The sequence below is a fragment of the Ursus arctos genome, unplaced genomic scaffold (genome assembly GCF_023065955.2).
Source record: "Ursus arctos isolate Adak ecotype North America unplaced genomic scaffold, UrsArc2.0 scaffold_2, whole genome shotgun sequence".
In the NCBI taxonomy this organism is placed as follows: Eukaryota; Metazoa; Chordata; class Mammalia; order Carnivora; family Ursidae; genus Ursus; species Ursus arctos.
The window spans coordinates 75154721-75178897 of NW_026622874.1; the positions used below are offsets into that span (position 1 = coordinate 75154721).

A 24177-nucleotide genomic window follows, 5' to 3' on the forward strand; every position below is an offset into this window, starting at 1 on the left:
GTCATTGTCCGTGAAACTTGACCAAGCACCCAACGTGCTGGACTTCTGGGGACCCAACGTGCATAACCTGTTGTGCATCTTTAAGGAGTTGTAAGCCAATTGTAAGAGACAGGTGGTTAATTATTGTACATTCTGCAAATTGTTGAGGGGTGGGGAAATCACGGAGGGCTTCCTGGATGACATGCCTTTTCATCTGGGCCTGAATAAAGGAGTAGGGTTTTATCAGACTGGAAGTTGGGCGTGAGCATGAGAAAAGACAGGTTCCAACAACATGTGGATAGCGTCAAAATAGTGCAGTTAAAAACATTCCGGAGAGTCTCTCAGGAAGGCCTCTGGTAAGAGGCTGCTGTCTCTGCAGTTGAGGCCAGGCAAAGGGGCTGGCGATGCCTGGTGACCCCAGGAGGGGGCATGACACAAACGTGTCATAAGGCTCGTGTGTGTGGGTGGTGACGTGCTCCCTCCTGCAGAAGCTTGGCAGAGAGGGGGTGGGGGGGACTGAGCAGTCCAGGGCACCCCGTGCTGAGCGCTGTGGCGGTGGGGGCGCCCTGTAGAGCTGTCCTGCTGCTTAGATCCAGGGCGGGTGGTTCATGGATGTGAAGTAGACACGCGGGTGTGCTGCTGCCCCCGCACAGAAGGCTCGCGGATGGAGTGTGGTTTCTCCGATTCCCAGGAGATCGCACTAGGGGTCGGGGGAGGGAGGATAAACAGGTGGTGCACAGGGGACATGGGTGGGCAGCAGGACTATGTTGTGTGATATTGTAATAGTGGACACAGGTCAGTACAATGTTCCAAACTCCTAGACTGTACAATGCCAAGAGCAAACCCTGATGTGAACTTTGGGTGGTTCCAGGGCATCAGTGTAGGCTCCTCAGTCCCGACAAATGTCCTGCTGTGGTGGGGATGGCAATGGTGGGGGAGGCTGTGCCTGTGTGGGGGGCAGGGGGTGCACGGAAACCTGTACCTTCAAAACTGCTTTAAAAAATAGTTGAAGAAGAAAGTTTCACCTCATCCAGCATCCTGGCAACTCACTGCAAACGCATACCTTTTCTTCCATCCCTGTAAGAAGTTTGGACCAGTAGAGAACCCCAGTGGGAAGGTAGCTTTGTAGGAAAACTCGGGATGCAAGCAGTCCTTGGAGGACAGGAGCAATTTCTGGGTTTGTGTCCACAGTCCATGACTGCTGGCTACTGGTGCTGGGCTTCTCCTTTTTTTTTTTTTTTTTTTAAAGATTTTATTTATTTATGTGACACAGAGACAGCCAGCGAGAGAGAGGGAACACAAGCAGGGGGAGTGGGAGAGGAAGAAGCAGGCTCATAGCAGAGGAGCCCGATGCGGGACTCGATCCCATAACGCCGGGATCACGCCCTGAGCCGAAGGTAGACGCCCAACGACTGCGCCACCCCGGCGCCCCTGGGCTTCTCCTTTTTAAAAGATTTTATTTATTCATTTGAGAGAGAAAGAGAGACAGAAAGCACAAGCAAGGGGAAAAGCAGTCTCCCTGTTGAGCTGGGAGCCCAGTATGGGTCTTGGTCCCAGGACCCCGGAATCATGACCTGAGCCGAAGGCAGACACTTAACCTTGTGAGCCACCCAGGCGCCCCTGTGCTGGGCTTCTTGAAGAGAAAGGCCACCTAGATCTTATCCTGTCTGCCCACCCCCCCCATGGCTGTGGTGTCCTGGAACAAATGACTGGGTTGTTTGCGTGTGGCTTTCTTTTCTCCCCCCGCATTTTTCAGTTAAAGTTTTACATGCTGAGTTTTGTAAGTTATTGGCTGCAGGGTGTAAGAGGCAGTGCCTTACCACAGTGCCCTCCCATCCCCTTGCTCCTCTGAACCTTCTGGCTCCCCAGGGAGTTGCGAAGGTGGGTGCTGTTTTTGCCTCTTGGATCCGAGGGAAAGGCTCATAGAAGCAGAGACACTGGTTTGAGCCTGAGAGCCAGGACCCTGTTTAACTGGTCAAGTTCAGAAGCAGAGTCCCATAGACCCTGTTTCATAATAGGCCTATGTGAACGTGTATTGTGCTCTTAAGAAATAGTCCTTTAAAGACCTTCCTTAAGTTGGGAGCCTGGCTCCCTTCTTGGGAAGGTACCTTGTACTCAGGAGGTGCTCAGTAGGTGTCCGCAGAGCTTGGCTGAGGCAGGCACACGCTCTGCGGCTGTGTCTGCTTCACGTGCTGGTTCCTGTCTCCCAGGGGCTGCGGGCCGGCTTGGGCCCTGTTGGCTTGTAAGGCCTGCGAACTCTACCTAACAACTTCCTTCCTCCTTGGCCCTGCCCCCACCCTTGCTCTTACCTTTTCAGCATCTTTTGTGGAAATGCTTTTCCTTTCCTTTTCCTTTTTTTTTTTTTTTTTTTCCCTACTAAATTTTCAAATGTTGGGAAAGATTGCAAGGATCCTTTGTGACTCTGGTCTTAGAACAATGTGCCAGGACCTGTGCCCCTGCGGTTCTGGTTGTGGCCTCGTTACCTGGATACCCTTTGTTTTTGGACTTAGCGCACGTGTGAGTTAGGTCTCCGCCCTGGCCCTCCTGCCTTCTTCCAGGGCCATGGGTCTTCATGGCAGCGTCACCCAGGAGTCTGAGAACTCAGTTCTGATCTTGGCTCTGACATGAAAGGTGTGCGGTTGTGTGACTTCACCTGTCCGGATGTGCTCTTCCTCTGTAAGATGGATGAATGTCCTTGTGAGGTGTCCGTGAAATCCAAATTCCTCCATCTCTGCATGCGACTGGTAGACGTTACTGTTTCCTGGGGTCCAATGCAGAGGTGAGAATTGGGAGATTTAGATTCAGATTCTAGCGCTGTTGGCATTTAATCTCCTTGAGCTCGTTTGCACGCCCGTAAAACGGTGTTTCATGGTTGCCACATGGCTCCGTGCACTCACAGGCGGGTCATTTTGGCTGTGAGCTTTCTAGCAGCCAATCCTGAGATGGAAACAGAATTTCACAGGGTTTGTTGGGAGGTAGGGTGGGGAGCAAAACCGGTCTCGAGATCTGCGTGGTATGGTAGGTGTCTTGAATAGGTGGATGCAGTGTGAAAACAGTTAAGTTTGATGCAGATAGGGAAGTTGGATGCCTATTGAGAAACGTGCCTTCCTATCACTGAATGCTTTCCTGAGTTGAAGAGTAGCTCCGATAAGCAACAAGGGACTGTGCATTGGAGAGGCCCCACCCCATATGTGAACGATAGAAGTCCGTGTAGGAAAACCACATCTCTTAGGAAACTTGGGTAAGTATTTCTATGTCTACCTGGAGCTAAATGCCACTTGATCGGCTCTCTCATCTGTTGATAAACAGCGGTAACTGGGAACAGATCATTGTTCGAAGCAGATGTTGTCCAGTAGTGGGGGCTTGGAAAAGCGTGTAGAAGCCGCAAGGCTGTGTGTTTTCCATAGCAGTGGAGTGTGCTGCCTGAGGAAAGCCCTCCACGCTCCTCACTCTGCCCGGCCCTCCTGTTTCGTGTGGCTAGTAAGTGATGAGCCGCGCCCGTGGGGTCTTGGAGACTGCCCTGGAGTTAATTTTGAAAGGGAAAAGGGAACTTGTCTAGACAGCTTGCCCTAAATAGCACATAATCCAGCTTGGTGAGGGGACGATGACTCAGGCGGGATCTGCCGATTCATCTCGACTTTCTTTCTTCCGTTAGGTGAACTGCGTCAAGCCATTGTGGCCATGATGAACAGGAAGGACGAGCTGGAAGAAGAGAACAGGTACCCTGATTTTTTCAGGCTTAGGAGTAGTCTGTTGGACGTTCCACCTCTGGGACGGAGAGTCTCACAGGGGAAGGAATTTTGCTTTGGCAGGACTGTGACCAGTGATGTCGTCTGGTGTGGGGTGTACCTCTTGAGCGGTGGCAGGGATTGAAAGCCTCCCAGTCACGGCTCTGCCTTAGAACCCCAACTAAGAATTTGGTAAACCAATATTCTCAAACAGCTGTTTTTAGAAAGGCACTTTGAGAAACAATTCGCAAGTTATATAATTGACCCATTTAAAGGGTACGGTTCAGTGTTGGCAGACGTGTGCAGCCATCACCAGGGTCCACTTCTAGAATGTTTTCACCACCTCACAAAGGCCCCCCCCCCACCTGTTAGCTATCTTCCTCTGACCCCCATCCCTCTCCCCGCCAAAAGCAGCGTTTGGAGTAACCTTCCATTTGAGGGCCTATCTTACTATGTTCCAAGCACTCAAATACTTAGTTTTCTCAAATCAGGGATACCTAGAGCAAGATGACATTTGGCTTCTTTTTGGCTTGTTCAGAAGCAGCCCAGTTGCAGATAGCGGGTGGAAGGCTTTATTTGTTTCGGGTCGCCTGTTGAAAACAATGGTAGATCCCCGCCCCGTTAGTAGTTAGCTATGCTGCTCCCAGCTGGCTGCCTTGAATGTGAGCTTCCCGACTGGCTAGGGCAGTTGGTGGAGGGATTTGCCTGCGGTTGTAGGCTAGGCTTTGTGAGCCCGATTGTCCTGCCTCCCTGGGGGTTAGGGGACGTGCGCACACGTGCCTGTGTATGTGCATTCACGTTGCTTTCTTGCTCTACTCCGAGCAGGAACTAAGTGTCCATGGGGACAGGCAATCATGACTGTCCTTTTGAAAGCTTAGTTTGGGCCGTGTTTGACAAGCTTCTTCCTCATCCTTTATGGAAATATGTAAAAGCAAACAAGCATGATTTCTAAAACAAGAGATAATTTTTTTAAAAAAGAAATCTTGAGACAGCACAATTTTCAAACTAAAATAAACTTTAAATGCAGGGCTTGTAGACAACATAGGATTCTTTGTCCTTTCTCCACTGGAGCTGTTGTCTTGGTAGCAGCCGTAGGAAGAACAGTAGTCACTGTCTGTCAGTTTCTCCTAACCCACGGGGGTAAAAAATCACACCATGTTTGTGTTGGGGTTCCAGGCCTCAAGAAGGGAGTTTTTTCAAAGCTCTAAAGGGACATGGGCCTCTGACTTGAGTGAGTGATGGGGCGGGGTGGGGGGGGTGTCTGCCAAGTTCACAGTCACACTTCTCCCTCTGTCCTGATGTCAGCTGGCACTTGTACACTGGATTTGGGATGTACGTGCCCCAAACTCAGTAAATGTTCTCTAGAAAAAGCCATTTGAGGTCCAGTGAGGTGAACGGGAAGTCAGAACCATGTTTGGCTCACTTCTTGAGGAAGAGCTGCCGTCTTGTCTGCTTGTCAAGACCGAGGATGACCAGTGAATGTATTTTGGAGGGTTAACTCCCAGACATAATACTGAGCAGGATCCCTGCAGCATGAGACCAGATAAGGCTGTAAAACACTGTCTGCTTGTGGCACCTGGAGATGCCAGGACAGGATGATGGTGTGTTTTGATGGTAGAAGGGGAAAGGAGAGGAGGCCTCTGTCCATATTCCGCTGTTACTGCTCACAGGACCCTGGTGGCCTGTCCTGGCATCCCTGCCCTGGTTCAGTCTCTTCTTCAGTGTGGCTGCGACAAAATGGTCTCCTCTCATGCGCTGCCCCTTGCGGGGGGATGCCTTGAAAGGGGCTTGCCTGGAGGTCTCTCAGCTCCTTGTTTGCCAGTGGCTGACGCTGCCCACAGGCTAACGGGGGGGGGGGGGCACAGAGCCTGGGCCACGTGCTCCTTCTTACTCTGAGGCTCTTGAGCAGACGTCGGTATCCGTGTGAATCCCCTTACATGAGATAGACGGGAATGCGGGTTGATACGGACCCTCGTGGAAAATGAAGGCAGGAGGACTTAGACGAATCCTTGTGTATGGCGTGGTGGGCTCCACGAGCGGTGTCTGAACAGGTGGCCCCTCTGCCCAGGTCTTTGCGGAACCTGCTGGACGGGGAGATGGAGCACTCAGCGGCGCTGCGGCAGGAGGTCGACAGCCTGAAAAAGAAGGTGGCCGAGCAGGAGGAGCGGCATGTCCTGAAGGTCCAGGCGCTGGCGAGGTACGGGGAGCCGTGGGCCTGACACACGGGCAGGGGGTGGGGAGGGCTTAGTGCAGACCCCAAGCGTACCCTTCACTGGCACTTCTAAACAACAACAGAAGCCAGTGGAAATCTATGCTTTTGAGAGTTTAATTTAACTTATTGAATAATATGTATACATATGGCTCGAAATACAAAATGTACACACGGGTAAACGATGCAGTCCCCCTGGAGGCGGGCAGTGCCAGCCGTTCCAGAGCTGCTCCTTCACCTCCCTCCCCTCCCTTCCTTCGACCTTCGTGAAAAATGGTCATGTACTGCACCCCCCCCCCCCCCCCCCCGGCAGCGTGGAGATGGTCTGTCCTGGTGTCTGTGGGCTGCCCTCTAATAGCTCGTGATCGCTTGTCGTCTGCCCTGGAGTTGGTTCGGCCAGTGTGCCGGCAGCTGGGCGTTGGAGGTGGTTTGGGATCACCTGCTGAGAATGTGGTTTGTAACGATGCCACGTTTGCGTTCATCACTTTTTTCTCCTAAGTTCATTGGAAAAATTCCTGGAAGTAGAATTGCTGAGTCAAAGTGCAGTAGTTTTCTGAGGTGGGTAGAGGTCAACACCTCCTCTGCCCGCTCCCCCCGCCCCCAACCTTAGACGCTGAGCTAAGGTGCATCCCGCAGCCGTGGGTGAGAAGGCCTGCTTCTGTCCAGCCATGCCCGCAGGGTCGGGCCCCGCTTCTGGGTCCCTGGTAACATCACAGGCGAAAAGTGGCCGTGGCGAAACGGTTTCCATCCGCACCTTCCTAACGAAGAATACAGTTCAGCCTGTTCTTACTAGAGAGCCATATTATTTCCTTTCCTGTGATTTAGTTTGTATCTTGTTAAAGGAAACTAAAAATCTCAGGTCTCATGAAAATGTGGATTTTCCTTAATTTGTTCACAAGCAAACATTTTTATGTGCTGCACTTAAAATCTATAGCCTGTCGTTTCTTCGTCTGCTTCTCTGAAGCACTTGGATTTCGTGTTCATGGCTTTAACATGCCTGGATGGGGCATTTCATTGAGCTAATGAACCACATGAGAGTAATTTCAATTTGCTGGACATTATTAGAGTTCGAGTTTTTTTCCTGTTTTAGGTAAGATAAGCAGTTTATGGGTGGTTTTTTAAAGCTTCTTTGAAATAAGACCAGGAGGGGCTCCTGGGTGGCTCAGTTAAGCGGCCGACTCTTGATTTTGGCTCCAGTCACGATCTCTGGGTTGTGAGATCAAGCCCTGTGTTGGGCTCCGTGCTCAGTGGGGAGTCTGTTCGAGATTCTCTCCCTGTGCTACTCTACCTGCTCGTGTGTGCTCTCTCTCTAGAAAGAAAAAAACAAACAAACAAACTTAAACCCCGGGAGTCACGGCCTTGTCGGTCTGTAGGGAAGTCCGGAGCTCCGGCATTCACAGCAGCCGTCCGCCCTGGCGCTGCCTGGGGGTGGGCGTGGCACTGCTGGAATTGTTATGTACATGTAATCAAACGTTGATGCAATGATCCCATATCTAGTTTCCATTAGAATTTCTCTGCTTGCTTCATACTCAGAAAAGCCCTCTCAAGAATGTCAGACAGTTGAGTGACAATGATAAGTACAGTCCCTGGTGTCTTTTCCACTGGACCACCGTTCGGTCTGGCCACGCCAGGGTTCTGTGGTAGGACTGTTTGTGCTTACGATAGAGGCTGAAGTCTGCAGGACTCTGGTTCTGGGTCACAGACAGATTGTTGTTCTCCGTCCTTTTGGGATCGTGCTAGGAGGCTGCTTAGCCTTGAGTCCCTGCTCCCTTCTCTGCAGGTTGGGTTTCTGGGTGATTGCTGAACGTGAGCAAGTGCGCATTTCTTCGTTTAGAAAGTAGATGATCTTCTGCACCAGAAAGGACAAAATGAGAGCCGTATTTGAAAGGACATGAGGCTCTGGATAGAAGTGGTTTAGTGTATTTTGTAGTAAGTGTGTTTTAGTACATGATGATTCTGAGGAGAATTTTAGCCCATGAATGGTATAGAAAAAATTAATTTATTAAGCAGTTTTTATGATCTGAAATGTCTCCATTTGAACCGTGGGTCGCTAGGAGTGGAAGGTGCCTGAAGGTTTGCAGGCTGTAGATAGAAGGAACATGTATGAAACGGCACGTAGTTGAGCAGGAGAGAACAGGAAGTAAGCAAATGGAACTGTTGGATGTGTACATTTTGAATCCGCCCAACGGCTGACCTGTTCCAGAGAGTTCCTGTGCCAGTTGTTGGAACTTTCGTCTTGCCCCTGGCCACGGAAGTAGTGCTGTCCGTGCTGCCAGATGGTGGACCTGCGTGGACAGTTGCTTGTGAGCCTGAGGTATGTTGACGATGGGGCCCAGGAAGGGTCTCAGGCCGGAAGTGAGGCCTGTGTGCGTGCCCTGGGGCTGCTCGGTTCTCACATCTACTTGAGTTCAGGTGACAGGTGTCCCAATGCAGGTGGTTCAGCCTAGTGGTCAGTGGCACGGGTGCCGGCATCGGACTGTGCGGGCTCAGTCACGGCTTTGCTGCTGCTGAGTTGTGTGAGCTGAGCAAGTGACTTAGTTTCCTTATGTCAGATGAGGATAAGAAAACCTTGGACCTCACTGTTGTTGCAGGATAAAATGAGAGACCGTGTGTCAGCTCAGTAAATGTGCTTCGTAAGTGCTCAATAAATGTTAACTATCATTATCCTTTTTCTTTAGTACAATAATCATATTACCAAGAAACCTTATCTCATCAAAACCTAAAATTTCATGGCAATGGTGCAGAAAGAATTAAATGCTAGGCGATTTCAGACCCTAAAACGTGAAATCATTTTTGCCGTAAGTATTGGAATACTCAGTGTGTTGACATGTAGGTGTGTTTTACTGGCTCTGAGTGTTGTTGTAAAACTGAACAACACTCCCCCACCCCCCTCGAACAAATTCAGCATTTTATCACGTTCCTTTTTGCTCAAAATGAGTGGCTTTCCTTTGGTGCTGTCATGGCTCAACCAACAGCAAGGTCGTATAACCAGCCCAGTGCTTTTGTGGCCCCAAGCAGCTGCTCGATCCTGAGGCGGAGGCTTTATAGTCGGGAGCAGCGGAAGGTATGTGAGTCTCATGGCTGAAAGACTGCCATATTTCCTGCTGAATTAGGCAAACTGAAGCTATGAGACAGGTGTTCACAGAAAGCAGAGCTCTGCATGCAAACTGCCTTTCAGAGAAGCCAGTGACCAGAGCTGTTGGGTTATCGTGGGCATGTTTTCTGTTTTTGCTCATTTTATTAGCTCTTAATGCGTAGCAAATTATTCCAAAACTTGACAGTTAAAAATAAATGTTCGTCATCTTCACAGTTCTTGGAGGTTAGGAATCTGGGAATGGATCAGCTCGGTGGTTCTCGAGCAGAGTTTATCCTGACGCTGCAGTCAGCTGACGGCTTGGTTGGGACTGGAGGGTCCACTTTTTTTTTTTTTTTTTTTTTTAAAGATTTAGGTATATGAGAGCACATGTGCGCACAAGAGGGGCACAGGGAGAGAGGGGAGAATCCCAAGCAGACTCCCTGCTAAGCGTGGAGCCTGATACAGGGCTCAGTTCCACAACCCCAAGATCACAAGCCGAAATCAAGAGTCAGATGCTCAACCAACTGAGCCACCCAGGTGCCCCTGGAGTTTCCACTTTCCAGCTTACCTGTGTGGCTCTTAGTAAGAGGCCTCTGTTCCCTGCCACGTGGGCCTCTTCAATAGGGCTGCACACAGCACAGCAGCTGGTTTCTGGAGTGGGAGTAACCTAAGAGCAAGGGAATACACCACATGGAAGATACGGTCTTTCACAACCTCATCTTGGGAATGACATCCTGTCAGTTCCCTGTTTCCTCTTGTCACACAGATTAACCCTGATTAAGTGTAGCGGGGGGTCTACACATGCATGTACCTTCCAAGAGGCAGAGACCATTAGGGGTCAGTTTAGATCCTGCCTGCCCTGGCCACCAGGATTTTTTCTCCCTGGGGTGGACGCTATCCCAATCATTCTTGTTGGGTGATTCCTCCTTCCTGTTCCATGTGATTTGATGGGACTGACTCTGCCACTGCCTGCCTGGGTTCCAGAGCAGGGCAGGCGATGCAGGCCTGGGTAGTCAGCTTATTCTATTTCTTGGTCACCGTGATTGGGTCACAGAAGGTAGGCAGCCAAGTTGGTTTGCTAATAGGCTATTATGGCCTTCTTAAGAGGATAGGATATAAGGCAGACCTTGTTGGTAGCAATGTTTGCTGCTATGTGGGAAGATCCTGACCTCAAATGGCAACAACACAGTGGAGAAACGGAGAGAGAGAGAAACAAGTTCTAATTAGATACCTTAAGCTCCTCGATCCAGTCTTTCTTGAAGCTGTTTTTCCTCTGGACTTAGCAGTTAAGTGAACTAATAAATTCCTTTGGTTACTTGAGTCAGTTTGTGAATGGTCTTAGCTGTTAAATCCTGAGTCCTAACCAACCTTCTTCGCGTGTATAATAGGGGGTTGGTCGGAGTTGTGTTTTCTCTGTGCCAGAGTAAAATTGCTCCCTCAACCATCCACCTGCCAGGTCCATGAAGAGATGTGCTGCTGGTCATGATTTGGGAAGAGGGTGAAGAGCGTGTCCTGGGGTTGTTTCACAGAGCCCCAGTCAAAGCCTTTTCTTCCTGTCTTCTGTCAGGACCAGCCTCACTATTACTGTTGGTCACTACTTTATCTCCTGTTGGGGAGCTTGGGTGTGCAAACAAGAACATGTTGGTTGTGTGATGCGGCCATTTCCTTTACCCTCCTGAGCCTCTGGTTCCTCCTCTGTTGAAAATTTAAAAGGCTTTTCTGTATCTCCTGTGAGGTAACAAAAATCAGGATGCGGTGTGGTGTGCCTGGTGAGTGCTGGCTTGCAAGGGCTGTGTCTAACCCTTGGCTAAGGAGGTGGCACAGTGATTCTGGTCCTTGCTGGGCCACCTAGCAGTTTCTCACATCTTCCTTTCCCTGTTCATGAACTGGTGCGTAATAATCTGAACTAATATTAATAAACTTTTGGCTGTAGAAATCCAAACCAGATGAGCTTGGGTCAACAGGAGAATTTGATGTTGGCGGGACTGGTCACTCTGTTCTGGTGTTACTGGGCCTGGTTCTTCACTGAGGTCATTGCTCTCTCTCCCTTGCTATTGGCTCTGTGTTCATGTCCTTCTTGGGTAAGGCCTCTGCACATAGCAGCAAAATGGCCTCTGGTCGTGCCAAGCCTTGTGCAGGATCTAAAGAAGAGACTTTCCCTTATTGTCCATGTATAACCTCTTAGACTCTTGACTGGTCATGTTGTGGCCAGGAGTGAGCAGAAGACAATGATGGACTGCCTCGCCAGGTCTTCAAGACGGGCAGAGGGCAGGTAAATCATGTCTGTTACACTTCCTCATAGGTTTGGGGGAAGGTGACAGGAGCTAATGCTCTTAAAGCCTTCAGCAGATCTCTAGGCTCATCATAAATGCTCAGTGGATGTTCCTGAATTTCTTCTTAGCTGGTGTATTGGCGGTGGGTGGCTCGGGGTTCTGAGGCCAGGAGAGAGCTTGTGGGTCCATCCCTGTCCTAGCTTTCCCCTGCAGTGAGCATCTGGGAGCCTTTGGCCACTGACCTTCATTTGACCTTCAGCTCCTCCCAGTGTTCTTTCCAGTCCTGTGTGTCCCTTTATTTGTCCCTTTTGGGCTGTTGAGTCACCTGCTGTGACCGTGTCCTGCGTGTGAGACAGAACCATCCTGCCCAATCTGTAAGGGAAGGCTAGATAAGGCTCTCTGGCACCCCGCTCCCGTCATTATGTCTGGCCCCCTGGAAGACCTTCAGTAGCTTTCCTGGGAGGCTTTAAATCTCAGTCTCTGCCTTTTGTTGTATTTAAATTAGAGAAATGTGAGGGGTATGCTTCTAGTGAAAAAGGACAGTAAAAGTCTTCAGTGTTTATCTAAAGGCATTGATGATGGTTTTTATCCCAAGAGTCCAATGGTCAGAGTTGAGAAGGTCACACACAGGCTCTGTGTCCTCTTTTCTGTCTTGCCTTGTTTGGATCTTCATGTCCAGTAGTAACTTGACCTCCTTAGCAAGCACTGAATCTTGTGGATCTGTAGTTCTTAGGCTCTAGAAGAGTCTGTATTCCTTCTTTAAAATAAAAATAATTTGGGGAAAATTTTTTGGGTAAGGTCCCCTTTATTGTACTGAAACGAAATGCATAGCTACTATAACCTACCTGTAGAACTAATTATTAAATGAGTATAACACTCTAGCTGCTGTGAAGGAAAATAAAAGGAAAGGAATTCATAATATCGAGTGAATTTCAGTATATATTGGCTGGGTAGGGCTTTGCTGGAAAACCTGATGCGGTTAAGTGCTTGCACCTACTTATAATGCATGAGTTTGGATTAAAGGCGGTAAGAAGATCACAAGGCATTCTTTATAAGAACAGAAAATGAAAGAGCAGAGCGTGGTGGATGCTAGGATAAAAACTAGAATGTTTCATGTATATTAAATGGACTAGGTTGTGGGGTCAGACTAGAAACAAATTTTGCACCTACGTGAGGGGTCCAGGACGATCAAAGTATGATAGGATGTAGGTCACTCCTGGGTGTGGTGGGATTGCCTTGGCCGGTGGGACTGCCTTGGCTGTCAGGACAGCTAGTATCTCAGGCCCCAGTGGATAAATGCTAGCAGCACCCCATCATCCTGGCGATGGCCAAAGCGTCTCCGTACTTCTGTGTTGCTTAGGCTTCTCCCAACATGAGTCACCAGTGGAGCTTTAGAAATGCCTATGTCCACACCTCTAGGAGGCAGTGCTATTCCCAGTGAGGGTCCTTGCCTTAGCCCTTGCCCAGTATTCTCATTTTCAAGACAATATGCAAATATGCCATCAGAATTGGGTGGGAGCCTTCTGGCCCATTTTGAGTTGCTTTAGTTCTCTCGAGTTGCTTCAACCTCTGAGAGGCTTTGGCTAAGGACTAGACTGTGACTACAATGAATTGTCTGTTGAGCTCCCACTTTGTTCCAGCCTACTCTGGTGCTCCTGGCCTTCACTGCCCCCTTGGACACAAAGCTTGCTTTCCTCAAGGTCGTTGACTCTTGCACTTGGCTGAATTTCATTAGCTGAATGAGCTGTTCTCTTCCTCATTCTTCAGCGCGTCCTTGTCAGCAGCTGACAGGTCCTTGATGACTTAAACCAGAGCAGCCATGGAGAATTCAGTGGGGTTGGACAAGGAGTAGAAGATGTATGTGTCAGGGCAGGAGACCAGATGGCTTAGCGGGAGCTGGGTTCCTGAAGCTTAATGCTACTGAAATTCAGTGAAGGATGGTAGTACTCATGTGTTCATTTGTTGAGTCACTCCTCAAACATCTATTCTGTGTTAAGCTTGTCAATCAGCAATGAACAAGACAGAGCTGACTCGAACCTGTAGGTGTGAAAATGGGGGGGAGGGTGGGATATATAGATATATATATATCCATCAACAAAGACTTTAACCTTTTGGCTTGTCATTCCTTACATTCCGGTTGAGTTGGCCCTTCTTGGAAGGAAGTATAGTGTAATGGTATGGGGCAAGGCTTGGATTGGAGCCTACTTCTCAAGGTCAGGACTAGGGGAAGGGGATCTGAGGGTCCTGCTGGTGCTTCTGCCACTTCTAGATGTGTGACTTCTGGTGGTAATTGTACCCCTAATGCTTCTCACCTAGGAAACTGGGATAATCGTCTCTCCCTTCTAGATGCTGTCGAAGAGACAATGCATGAAAAGTGCTAAGCATGGTGAATGCCAAGAGTAAGTACTTAGTAAAAGCCAGCCGTGGTTGTTACTGGTTTCAAAGAAGTAAATTTTTCCATCTAAGCTTGCAAAGAGCCATTTTCTGGAGTTAATCTAACCTGCCGTTGCTCAGATGTAACTAACTTTCTAATAAAGAATTCTTTGGGTTGAAGAGCTAAATGACTCACTTAGGCTTGGCTATGTATTACATTCACCAGGGGAGTTTTTAAAACTGTCCAGAAAAACCCAAAACAAAACAAAAACCCCAAACCCAGAAAACCAGCTGTCCGGGCTGCCCCTCCAGACCAATTAAGTCAACCTCTGGAAGTGAGACCCGAATTGCTCCGGTAACTCTAGTGCTCAGCCAAGTCTGACGATCGGTGGTTTAGAGCAGTGCTCCTCCAACTTGAATGTCTCCACCAGGTGCAAGTGGCGGTCACGGTGGACTGCACACTTGGTTTCGGTGGGGCTGGGCAGGGCCTGGTAGCAGGTGTTTCCTGCAAGCTCCGGGTGATGCTAATGCCTCTGGTTCTTGACCCACGTTGAATATCAGGGATCTGGGAGGGGAAGTTTTCTGAAACCACCTGGGCTTGTAGAAAGCTGATGGCACTTAATTTTTCTTTCTGAGCCAAGTTGGGAGTTAGTTTTGTATTCTAGTTTGAAAAACAGAATACTCTGATGCACTGCGAGAATTAGCACCATTAACATTGGTCATTTTTGCTTTTGATGATATATTTCTAAGTTTTATTTGAGATAGCACAGGGTTGGGGAGAGAGAAACTCAAGCAGATTCCATGCTGAGCGAAGAGCCTGATTCAGGGCTCTGTTCCATGACCCTGAGATCAGACCTGAGCCAAAATCAAGAGTCAGATGCTTAACTGATGGCTCCATCCAGGTGTCTGGATATATATATATTTTAGAAGATTGGTCTATTTTAGGCAGATGGAGGTAGGGGCGGGGTAGGGGAAGAGCGTGTCTTAAGCAGACTCCACGCTGAGCATGGAGCCCAACCCTGACATCAGGACCTGAGCCCAAATCAAGAGTTGGTCGCCTGACTGTGCCACCCAGGTGGCCCTTTTGATGATACTTTTAAACTAATGATGAATACCATGTAGGCTTGCTTTTGGTGGGATTTGACGGATCTGCATGTGCGGTATTAGCATGAGCCCATCATCCTTCAGGTTGGTTTGCTCGCCTGACATTGCACTGGATGCTCTCATGTGCAGATGGATGTAAGTGGGATTCCAGGGTAGAATTCTGCCATGACTAGTCCGCTGGAGAGTTCTTGAGAAAGCTCTTGTTTCCGTGCTTTTAAAACAAACAGCCCCCCCCGCAAATCACCTTTAAGTTGTAAAAGCAACATAACCTAAAATGGAAAAGGACATCTCAAATCTCCCAACCCTAGCATAACGATTATCTCCCCTTAGTCCATTAAAATGCGATTTTTACATAGTTCTCCCACCATCAGTGTGTGCATGCAATTTTCTTATTTTCTTGTTTTTCTGTGTAGATTTCAAATTATGTTAAGTGAATAAAAATGTGCAAATTGCAATCCTTAAGTCTGAGAATAAGAGCAGTTTAAAGAAGAAAATCCCCTGGACATGATTACCATAAATGTTTTATTTATTATTTATGAGGCATTTTATTGCAGTTCATTTTATGTATTTATTTGACATAATTCAGATCATTCTGAATCTGTAAGTTGGTTTGCTCTGAAAAGCATTTAGCGTCCTACCATGAATGTTTCCTCACATTACTGCCTTCCGTGGATATCCCTTTCAAAGGCTGTGTGGAATTCTGTGTTGGGTTGTGTTCTTGGTTCTCACGCCATTTCCTTAACCATTCCTCTCCACTCTTCTCCCCCACCCTTGCTGGAGTAGGATTTCCATGAACATATATTTTGATAAAGTTTTACTCTGTCTTTTTTTGTTTTAAAATCCTTAGTCTAGATTTCTGGAAGTGGAATTCCCATGTTAGAAGGGATCTGTAAAGGGGCACCCGGTGGCACGGTTGGTTGAGTTTCTGCCTTTGGCTCAGTTTATGATCCTAGGATCCTGGGATTGAGCCTTGGATCAGGCTCCTTGCTTAGTGGGGAGCCTGCTTCTCTTCCCTCTGCTTTGTGCTCTCACTCTTGCTCTCTATGAAATAAATAAAATCCAAAGAAACCCAAAAAGCTGTAAAGGCTTTTGGTTCATATTGCCCAGGTTCTTTCCAGGGAAGAGGTGTCACCTGATAACGCCATGGTGGCATGTGGAGGGCCTGCCTCTTTGTCCTTTCTGAAGGCTGTAAGGGACTCCACAGTTGACTGAGTGGTTTCCACACGGGTTCGTGTTCAGGCTGCTTCTAGTTTTCTGAGATTGTAGATGCAGGCTGAGATGATATCCTTGGGTCTGTCACTCCTTTTCCCCTCTGTGAACATGTTGACAGGAACAGGATCGCAGGGCAAAGGATATGAATGTTTTCATGGCCCAAGCGAGGTGGGCTCCAGGGTGAGGCAGGAGGACCCCCACCAACAGAGTCTGAGCCAGTTTCTTCACCCTTCGTCACCGCTTGGTTCCTGCTTTGGGGAGTGTGGAAGGTGAGGGTGTCCTTGGCATGGGTGATTTCCCAGCTGATTTTTCTTTAAGGAGTACAGACGTGGGGATCCTCCTTTCCCCAGACAGAAAGATGGAAAAGCCAAATGTGTTAACATCTGAACTTAAAATTATGGAAGTGCATTCTCAGACACCATGAGAAGTGGAGAACCATCTGAGTTCCCTAATGCCCCCTTCAGAATTGTGTGACCCATGCGAGTTTCCTAGATAGTCGTTCGGTATGAAAACCATGGACAGGAAGAGAGGAACAGGAGCACCATGGCATATGTTCCCGCAATCAAATACCGGGGAGAAAGCCATGTGCTTGTTTATTTTCTCTGCTGCTTCCAGAATCCAATCAAAGACTCAGGTTTTGTTGATGAACTAAAATTTTTAGGAGGAGTAAGCAGCAAGGTATATTTGCACGAACAGCTGCATTTTGAAGCACGTGCCAGTGTTGAATGGTTATGCGTTAGAGCCATTAGTAGTCGGTGCCAGATGTTCCCCGCAAAATGTGCGCCAAACATGGATTTGGGCGGTTCATCAAGATGCAAAAAATCTGCAGCTGCTGAGGGAACAGGGAAAAGGTTGTGTCTGAAATAATGCTGCAGCCCATCACTTTCCCATCAGAGCACAGGAGCAGGAGATAAAAAAAAATTACCCAAACCAATAAGTATGATAGAACTCTGATTAAAAGGTTATGATACTTATCCATAGCAGGGTGGGGAGAAGGGGGCTGCGTTTACCATTCATTAACGCTCCATTTGCTCTTTTATTCTAATGAGAAGTAGGTAGAGCAATCTGGAGGAGTAAATAAAAATAACAGAAGGGTGTGGAGGGAAAACAGAAGACAGAGGAGCCGGGGAAAGGAGAATAATTCAAAGAGAGTGAACACACTATCCAGAGTGAGTGTTAGCATTTGTGCTACTTGAGAGAAGCGGTTGAAAAGAACCAGTTGGACCTGGCTGATCCCCGAGGCTGGAGCCCGCTGCTCAGTTGAACGCCCCGGCTTCTCTTTGCCTTAGGAGAGGCAGAACTTGTAACCTGGTTATTCGTAGAAAATTTTTCGAACCTTGCCTTTCCGGTGCGGTTCACAAGGTGGCAATTTCCATGTCACTGAACATGAAGCCTGGGTCTTAAATATAGCCAGCATGTGAATGCCCTGCAGGCGGTGACAGTGGCAATGACATCACTGCCAAGCAACTTCTTGTTATTTTGGAGCCAGGGAGGGGAGCAACAGGAAGCTCAGCGAAGGGGAGATATTCTTGGCAGCGGCAGAAATGCAGTTTAAAGAAAGACAACTGTCAAGTTGAGGGATTGTGGAAGTTAGCGAAGTTTATTTGCTCACTGAGCAAACGAAAGTTCACGGAGTTTGTACTGGGTGCCAAGTGCACTGTACAGACGTGTGAGACGCTCACCTGCCATCACGTGGCTCCTAAGGCCAAGCCACCATCACAAAAACATTTTAAGCTAAAGAACTGTTTCTTCATTTTTTTTCTAATTTAAATTCAATTAGTCAACATAAAGTACATCATTAGTTTTAGATGCACAGTTCAGTAATTCATCAGTTGCATGTAACACCTGGTGCTCATCACATCATGTGCCCTCTTAAATGCCCATTACCCAGTTACCCCATCCTCCCCACCTCTCCTTCCGCAACCTTCCGTTTGTTTCCTGGAGTCCAGAGTCTCTCATGGTTTGTCTCCCTCTCTGATTTCTTCCCATTCTGTTTTCCCTCCCTTCCCCTATGATCCTCTTCTTATATTCCTTATATGAGTGAAACTGTATGATAATTGTCTTTCTCTGAATGACTTAGTTCATTCACCATAATATTCTCTAGTTCCATCCACATCTATATAATGCGAAGTATTCATCCTTTCTGATGGCTGAGTAATATTCCGTTGTAGATATGTACCACATCTTTATCCATTCATCTGTCGGTGGTCATTTGGGCTCTTTCCACAGTTTGGCTGTTGTGGACATTGCTGCTATAAACATTGGGGTGCAGGTGTCCCTTCAAATCACTGCATCTGTATCTTTGGGGTAAATACACAGCAGTGCAGTTGCTGGATTGTAGGGTAGCTCTAATTTTAATTTCTTGAGGAACCTCCATACTGTTTTTCAGAGTGGCTGTACCAGCTTGCGTTCCCACCAACAGTGTAAGAAGATTCCTCTTTCTCCACATCCTCGCCAACATCTGTTGTTTCTTGTCTTGTTAATTTTAGCCATTCTGACTGGTGTGAGGTGGTATCTCATTGTGGTTTTGATTTGTATTTCCCTGATGCTGAGCGCTTCTTCATGTGTCTGTTGGCCATTTGTATGTGTTCTTTGGCGAAACGTCTGTTCATGTCTTTTTCCCATTTCTTGGATTATTTGTTTTTTTTTTTTTTGGGGGGGGGTGTTGAGTTTAAGTTCTTAATAGATCTTGGATACTAGCCTTTTAGCTGATATGTCATTTGTGAATATTTCCTCCCATTCCTTAGGTTGCCTTGTAGTTTTGTTGACTGTTTCCTTTGCTGTGCAAAAGCCTTTTAAATCTTCTTTCTTGATTAAAACTCTCCACAATCTAGGAATAGAGGGAAAATTCCTTAATATCATAAAAGCCACCTACGGAAAGCCCACAGCGAATATCATTCTTAATGTGGAAGAACTGAGAGCTTTACCCCTGAGGTCAGGAACACGACAGGGAGGTCCACTCTCACTGCTGTTGTTCAACATATTACTAGAAATCCCAGCAATCAGACAACAGAAAGAAATACAAGACATCCGAAATGGCAAAGAAGAAGTCAAACTGTCTCCCTTCGCAGATGACATGATACTCTATGTGGAAAACCCAAAAGACTCCACCCCAAAATTGCTAGAACTCACACAGGAATTGAGCAGTGTCGTGGGATATAACATCAATGCGTAGAATCAGCTGCATTTCTATACACTAACAGTGAGGCAGAAGAAAAATTAAGGAACTGATCCCATTTATAATTGCACCAAAAACTGCAGAGATACCTAGGAATAAACCTAACCAAAGAGGTAAAGGATCTATACTCTAAAAACTACAGAACACTTACGAAAGAAATTGAGGAAGACAGAAAGAAATGGAAAAACATCATATGCTCATGGATTGGAAGAATAAATATTGTTAAAATGTCTATGCTACCCAGAGCAATTTACACATTCAAAGCAATGCCTACAAATTACCATCGACATTTTTCACAGAGTTGGAATAAATAATCCTAAAATTTGTACAGAACCAGAAAAGACCCCTAATAGCCAGAGGAATGCTGATAAAGAAAACCAGAGCTGGTGGCATCCCAATTCCGGACTTCAAGCTCTATGACAAAGCTGTAGTCCTCAAGACAGTATGGTACTGGCACAAAAACAGACACATAGACCAATGGAACAGAATAGAAAATCCAGAAATGGACCCTCAACTCTAAGGTCAATTAATCTTCGACAAAGCAGGAAAGAATATCCAATGGAAAAAAGATAGTCTCTTCAACAAATGGTGTTGGGGATAATTGGACAGCCTCATGCAGAAGAATGAAACTGGACCATTTCCTTAAGCCATGCACAAAGATAAACTCAAAAGGGAGGAAAGACCTAAATGTGAGACAGGAATCCATCAAAATCCTAGAGGACAACATAGGCAGCAACCTTTTTGACCTCGGCAGCAGCAACTTCCTGCTAGACACATCTCCAAAAGCAAGGGAAAATTGGGACTTCATCACGAAGAACTGTTTTTTCAAATGCAGCCTCCCCGAGCGTGGAGCTGTGCGGGCTGGGGGTCCTGGAATATCACCTACTGAGCTGTAATAAAACCCCCTTGTGAACCATGCTGCCCGAAAAGGCAATTTGAAAATAATCACCCAGGGTGGAAGAGGTTTACCTATGAGTCCAGTTCTGCTTTGTTTCTGCTCTGTGGAACTGAATCCACACTTGGCCTCTGCATCTCTTCACCACCCCCTGGGGCTCTGGCCCAGGAGGGTTTCACCAGGAGCCAGGTTAATGGTGTCTTTTTAGATCTTGTTTTTCTCTTCATTGACTCCTCTGTCTGTGAAACTTCCTACTGCAATCTCTCCCTTCCCTCTGTTCTCTGTCCTCCTTATTAGTGGTTTATTTCCCCATGGCATTTGGCATCATCTAGCTTGTTACTTAGTGTGTTCACTACTGCTGCCTTTTCTTAGGTTGCAAGTCTCATAAGGGCAGGGACCTTTGTCTCAATTGTTCACGGATGTGTCTCAGGGACCTGCACCATGTCTGGCGTGTAATAGAGCCTGGAGATGTCTTGAAAGAACAGATCCATATTGGTCAGTTATTTCTATGTTGTTGCTCTGCTGCATTTGGCTTAGCTTTCTAAGGTCCTTCCATGGTTTAAGAAGGCTGCTAGAGGCCCAGCCATCACATCTGCATTCTAGGCAGCAGAAAGGATGAAGCAGGGGAAGGGAAGAGACAGTGTGTGTTGACCACTACTTTTTTTTTTTTTTTAAAGGTTTATTTTAAAGAGTGCGAGTGGGGGAAGGGGTAGAGGGAGAGGGAGAACCCCAAGCAGCTTCCCTGCTGAGTGCGGAGCCCTACGCGGGGCCCCATTTCATAACTCTTGAGATGGTGATCTGAGTTGAAACCAAGAGTCAGATGCTTAACCACTTGAGCCACCCAGGTGCCCCTGCGCTGTTTCCTTTTAAGGAGGTTACTCCCCACTCAAAACAGTTTCTTCCATTTAAGTGGCCTGAACTTACTCTCTGAGGGATGCTGAGATTTTTTTTTAGAGGGTACGTCATCCCAAACAGGACAGCAGAGGGGAAGAATTGGTGTTTCTCGCCCATTGGTAATGCCTTAGCTGGTGTTAAGGCCGATAGTGGTCTGTGCTCAGTGTCTTGCACACATAGTCTTCCCTTGTTGGAAAAAGTCACTTTGGTTACATAGAATGATGAGGTTTGGTTTCTTGGTTATTGGTATATTCACTTGCCCCAATGGTGATGGCAAAATGGCTTTAAAAAAAAAATTTAGTGAGAGAGTGAGCGTGTGCAAGTGGGGAGGGGCAGAGGGGGAGAGCGAGAGGGGAAGCAGACTCCTCACTGAGCAGGGAGCCCAGTATGGGGCTCAATATCAGGACCATGAGATCATAACCTGAGCTGAAACTGGGAGTCAGAGAGTCAGAAAGACCTTGGCTCAAATGTCTATGCTAAACATCTGTTTAATACAGTAGCCGTGTGATGTTGGGCAAGTTCCTTTATCTCTATGAACCTGAATTAAAAAAAAAATCTATAAAAAGGGTATAATAAAGAGCCTTTTCATGGGTGATGGTGAGGATTGAAGGACATAACCCAGGTGAAGATACGTGGCAGGGCGTGGTATAGCCAGTTCATGGTTGGAGGCTGTTCTGTATGTTCCCATGATGTTGATCACCATCTAAGCCAGTGATGGTTTCAAGATGCCAGGGATCCAAGGATGACAAAGACGTGGTCTGTGTGTTCTAGACGGTCACAGAAGGGTGTGCTAGCAGAAGACTTGGGGCAAGGGTAGAGAGGTACGATTCCGGATGGTAGGTTGAGGAAGCCACAGGTAGCTCGGGATGACTGCATTTCAGTGTCCTGGAGCACAGTGTGCATTTGGGGAAGGACTAAGGAAGGAAGAATGACCTGGGGACAGTTCCAAAGGCCCCCATGAGTAGTTTGGGCCTGATTCTCTGAACGGTGGGGAACTAGCAAAGGCCCTGAAACAGCAGGGTACTTGATCAGGTCTGTTCTGTGGGCCATTTGCTCTCCCAGGCCTTGTGGAGAGCTGGATGGGAGAAGGCGGGTGAGTGTGGGTCGGAGCCATACAGCCAAGAGGTGGGGGCGGCTGCATCTACGTAGGGCCAGTGATTCTAGAGAGAAGATGCTGTGGTGGGATCAACACCAAGGGGTACGAGGCTGGTTGCTCTGCACTTGGGTTAGGGTCCATCTGCCTGACGCCTTTGTTCCCTGGGGTGGTGGGGAGGATAAACAGGCTGTAAAGGAAGGACTTACATAGCTCCCGGACACGGAGGACCGTACCCAACCCGGGTCCTTGCTGGCACCAGTGTTTTCACTGCGACGTGACTTCATGGCTGGGCATCCTTCCTAGTGGTAGGGCTTTTGGTGAGTGAGGCAGTGCGGACGCGGTGAAGCCCTGCACCCTGTGCCAATGACAGCCTGAAAGCTCTGCCAATGAGCTCGTTACTGCGCAGTGATCCCATGTTGAGGCTGGGTGTGCAAGCTTGCATCCCTAGGTGATGACTGTGGTCCTACCGTCAGCAGGCTTCAAGCCCACAAGGAGGGGGCTGTCCCTGGGTCACCAGGGCCGTCACAGCTCGTGCTTCAGGTTCATTTGTGCAGATTGAGGCTAATCTGTTTCGACTCCTTTGTCTGACCTGAAAATGGCTCAACTGGGCGAGAATTGTGTTCTTCTAGCAGACGGTGATGCAGATGTGTGTCTAGCAGACGGTGTCAGGGATGTGACCTGAATTTTTTGCCCAGGTTGGTTGCTAATCAGATTGTGACCTTGGCTTTCGGAGGACCTAAACAGGCCAAGATCGCTCTGCCCTTCTCTGCCCCATGGTGACAGAGTGAAACTTAGTATCTCTTTGCTCATGTTTCTTATTTAACTGTCTGATTATGGTCTCCAAACATGGAGAAGCAGGAGAATAGTCTAACCCACCCCCCAGCTTTAGTGATTACTCACATTTTATCACTCTGGTTGTGCCCATCCCTTAACACTGTCTGGTGTTTTGCTGGAGTGCTTCAAATGCTAGATACTAGATCACCTGTACAATTGGTTATATGTGAATCTCTAACAGATCAGGACTTGTGAAAAAACAACCATATGCAACACTGTTATCACCTTTAATACAGTTAGCAACAATCTGTTGGTGTTCTCTGGTTTCTCAACTCAAAGGTTGTCTCACATTCTTACCGTGCTTATCCGTTTTGATTTTACTTTTAGAAGTATGAATCTGCTTATGTCCTTCTCATGATTAAAACCCTCTGCATTCAGGAAAGAAAAAAAATCCTCACTCTTGACCATGGTCCTCCAGCCCTGCATCCTCTGACCTGTGCCTACCTGCCTCGCTCTGGGATCTTTGCTGTTTCTTGTGCCTGGGACATCGTATCCCCGTTGTGGCCCAGCTGCTCCTCCTCCTGATCTCTGAAGAGAGGGCAGCCTTGTCTAAGCAGCCTTCCCCCTTCTCCTCCAGACCTCTTCTCTTCATCCCTTCAGGTTCTAAACTTCCATACACTCCCTGTTCTTGGACATTGCTTCATGTTCTCTTTGTGGTCGACCTCCTTCCGTCCACTGATGGGCGTCTGTCACTGAGGGCCAGGGCTAGGCCTGCTCTCCCGCTGCTGTTTGCCCTGTGCCTGGCACCGAGCCACTCAGCCAGTGCTTGTTATGTCAGTGGACTCTTGTACGGCACCATCCCCTCTGCACGGCGTAGCCTGGAAGCCTGCAGCACTCGCCCCTTGTGTGTGTGTCTCTCTGTCTCTCAATAACACTGTTGGCACAGGCAGTTCTGGCCTTCAGAAACAGCCACGCTAGTGATAGTTATTATTTATATAATAATACTCTAGGGCTGTTCAGAAATCCCGTCCTTACCATGCTGCAAAACCCCTAGTGCTTTACTTCCCCGAGCCTCAAATTGCTCATGCTTAAAATGGGGGAGCCAGCATCTCCAAGGCAGCGGGCCCCGAGGCCTTCCCCGGTCTCTTCACTTGCCGCACGAAGACTGCTGTCCGCTCACAGTGGCATTATTGGTGCCTGTGTTAGGCTCGGAGATGAACGAGCATGGTGCACACCCCATAGGTCCCTGAACAGATGCTGCCCATTAATTAGGGTTAAAACGTGGTTCAGCGTCTTTTTTTCCTTTTCAGAAGTGTTTTCTGTGTACTGGGAATTGATTGGTCTTCCGTCAGCTCTGCTACGCCTCACGGTGGCCAGTGAGTTGGG

At 47.9% G+C, this 24177-nt stretch overlaps 1 protein-coding gene across 2 annotated transcripts in view; it reads left to right on the forward strand.

The window, feature by feature from the left end:
* Positions 1–24177, forward strand: part of SNX29 (sorting nexin 29) — a 511081-nt gene that overhangs the window by 114626 nt on the left and 372278 nt on the right. For both annotated transcript variants that reach the window (XR_006411828.3, XM_026520303.4), the window contains exons 12-13: positions 3635–3698; positions 5776–5904. Coding sequence is in view for 1 of the 2 variants with exons in the window: in XM_026520303.4 (XP_026376088.1) it covers positions 3635–3698; positions 5776–5904 (193 nt within the window). In the remaining variant the exon portion in view is untranslated. The remainder of the gene's footprint in view (positions 1–3634; positions 3699–5775; positions 5905–24177) is intronic.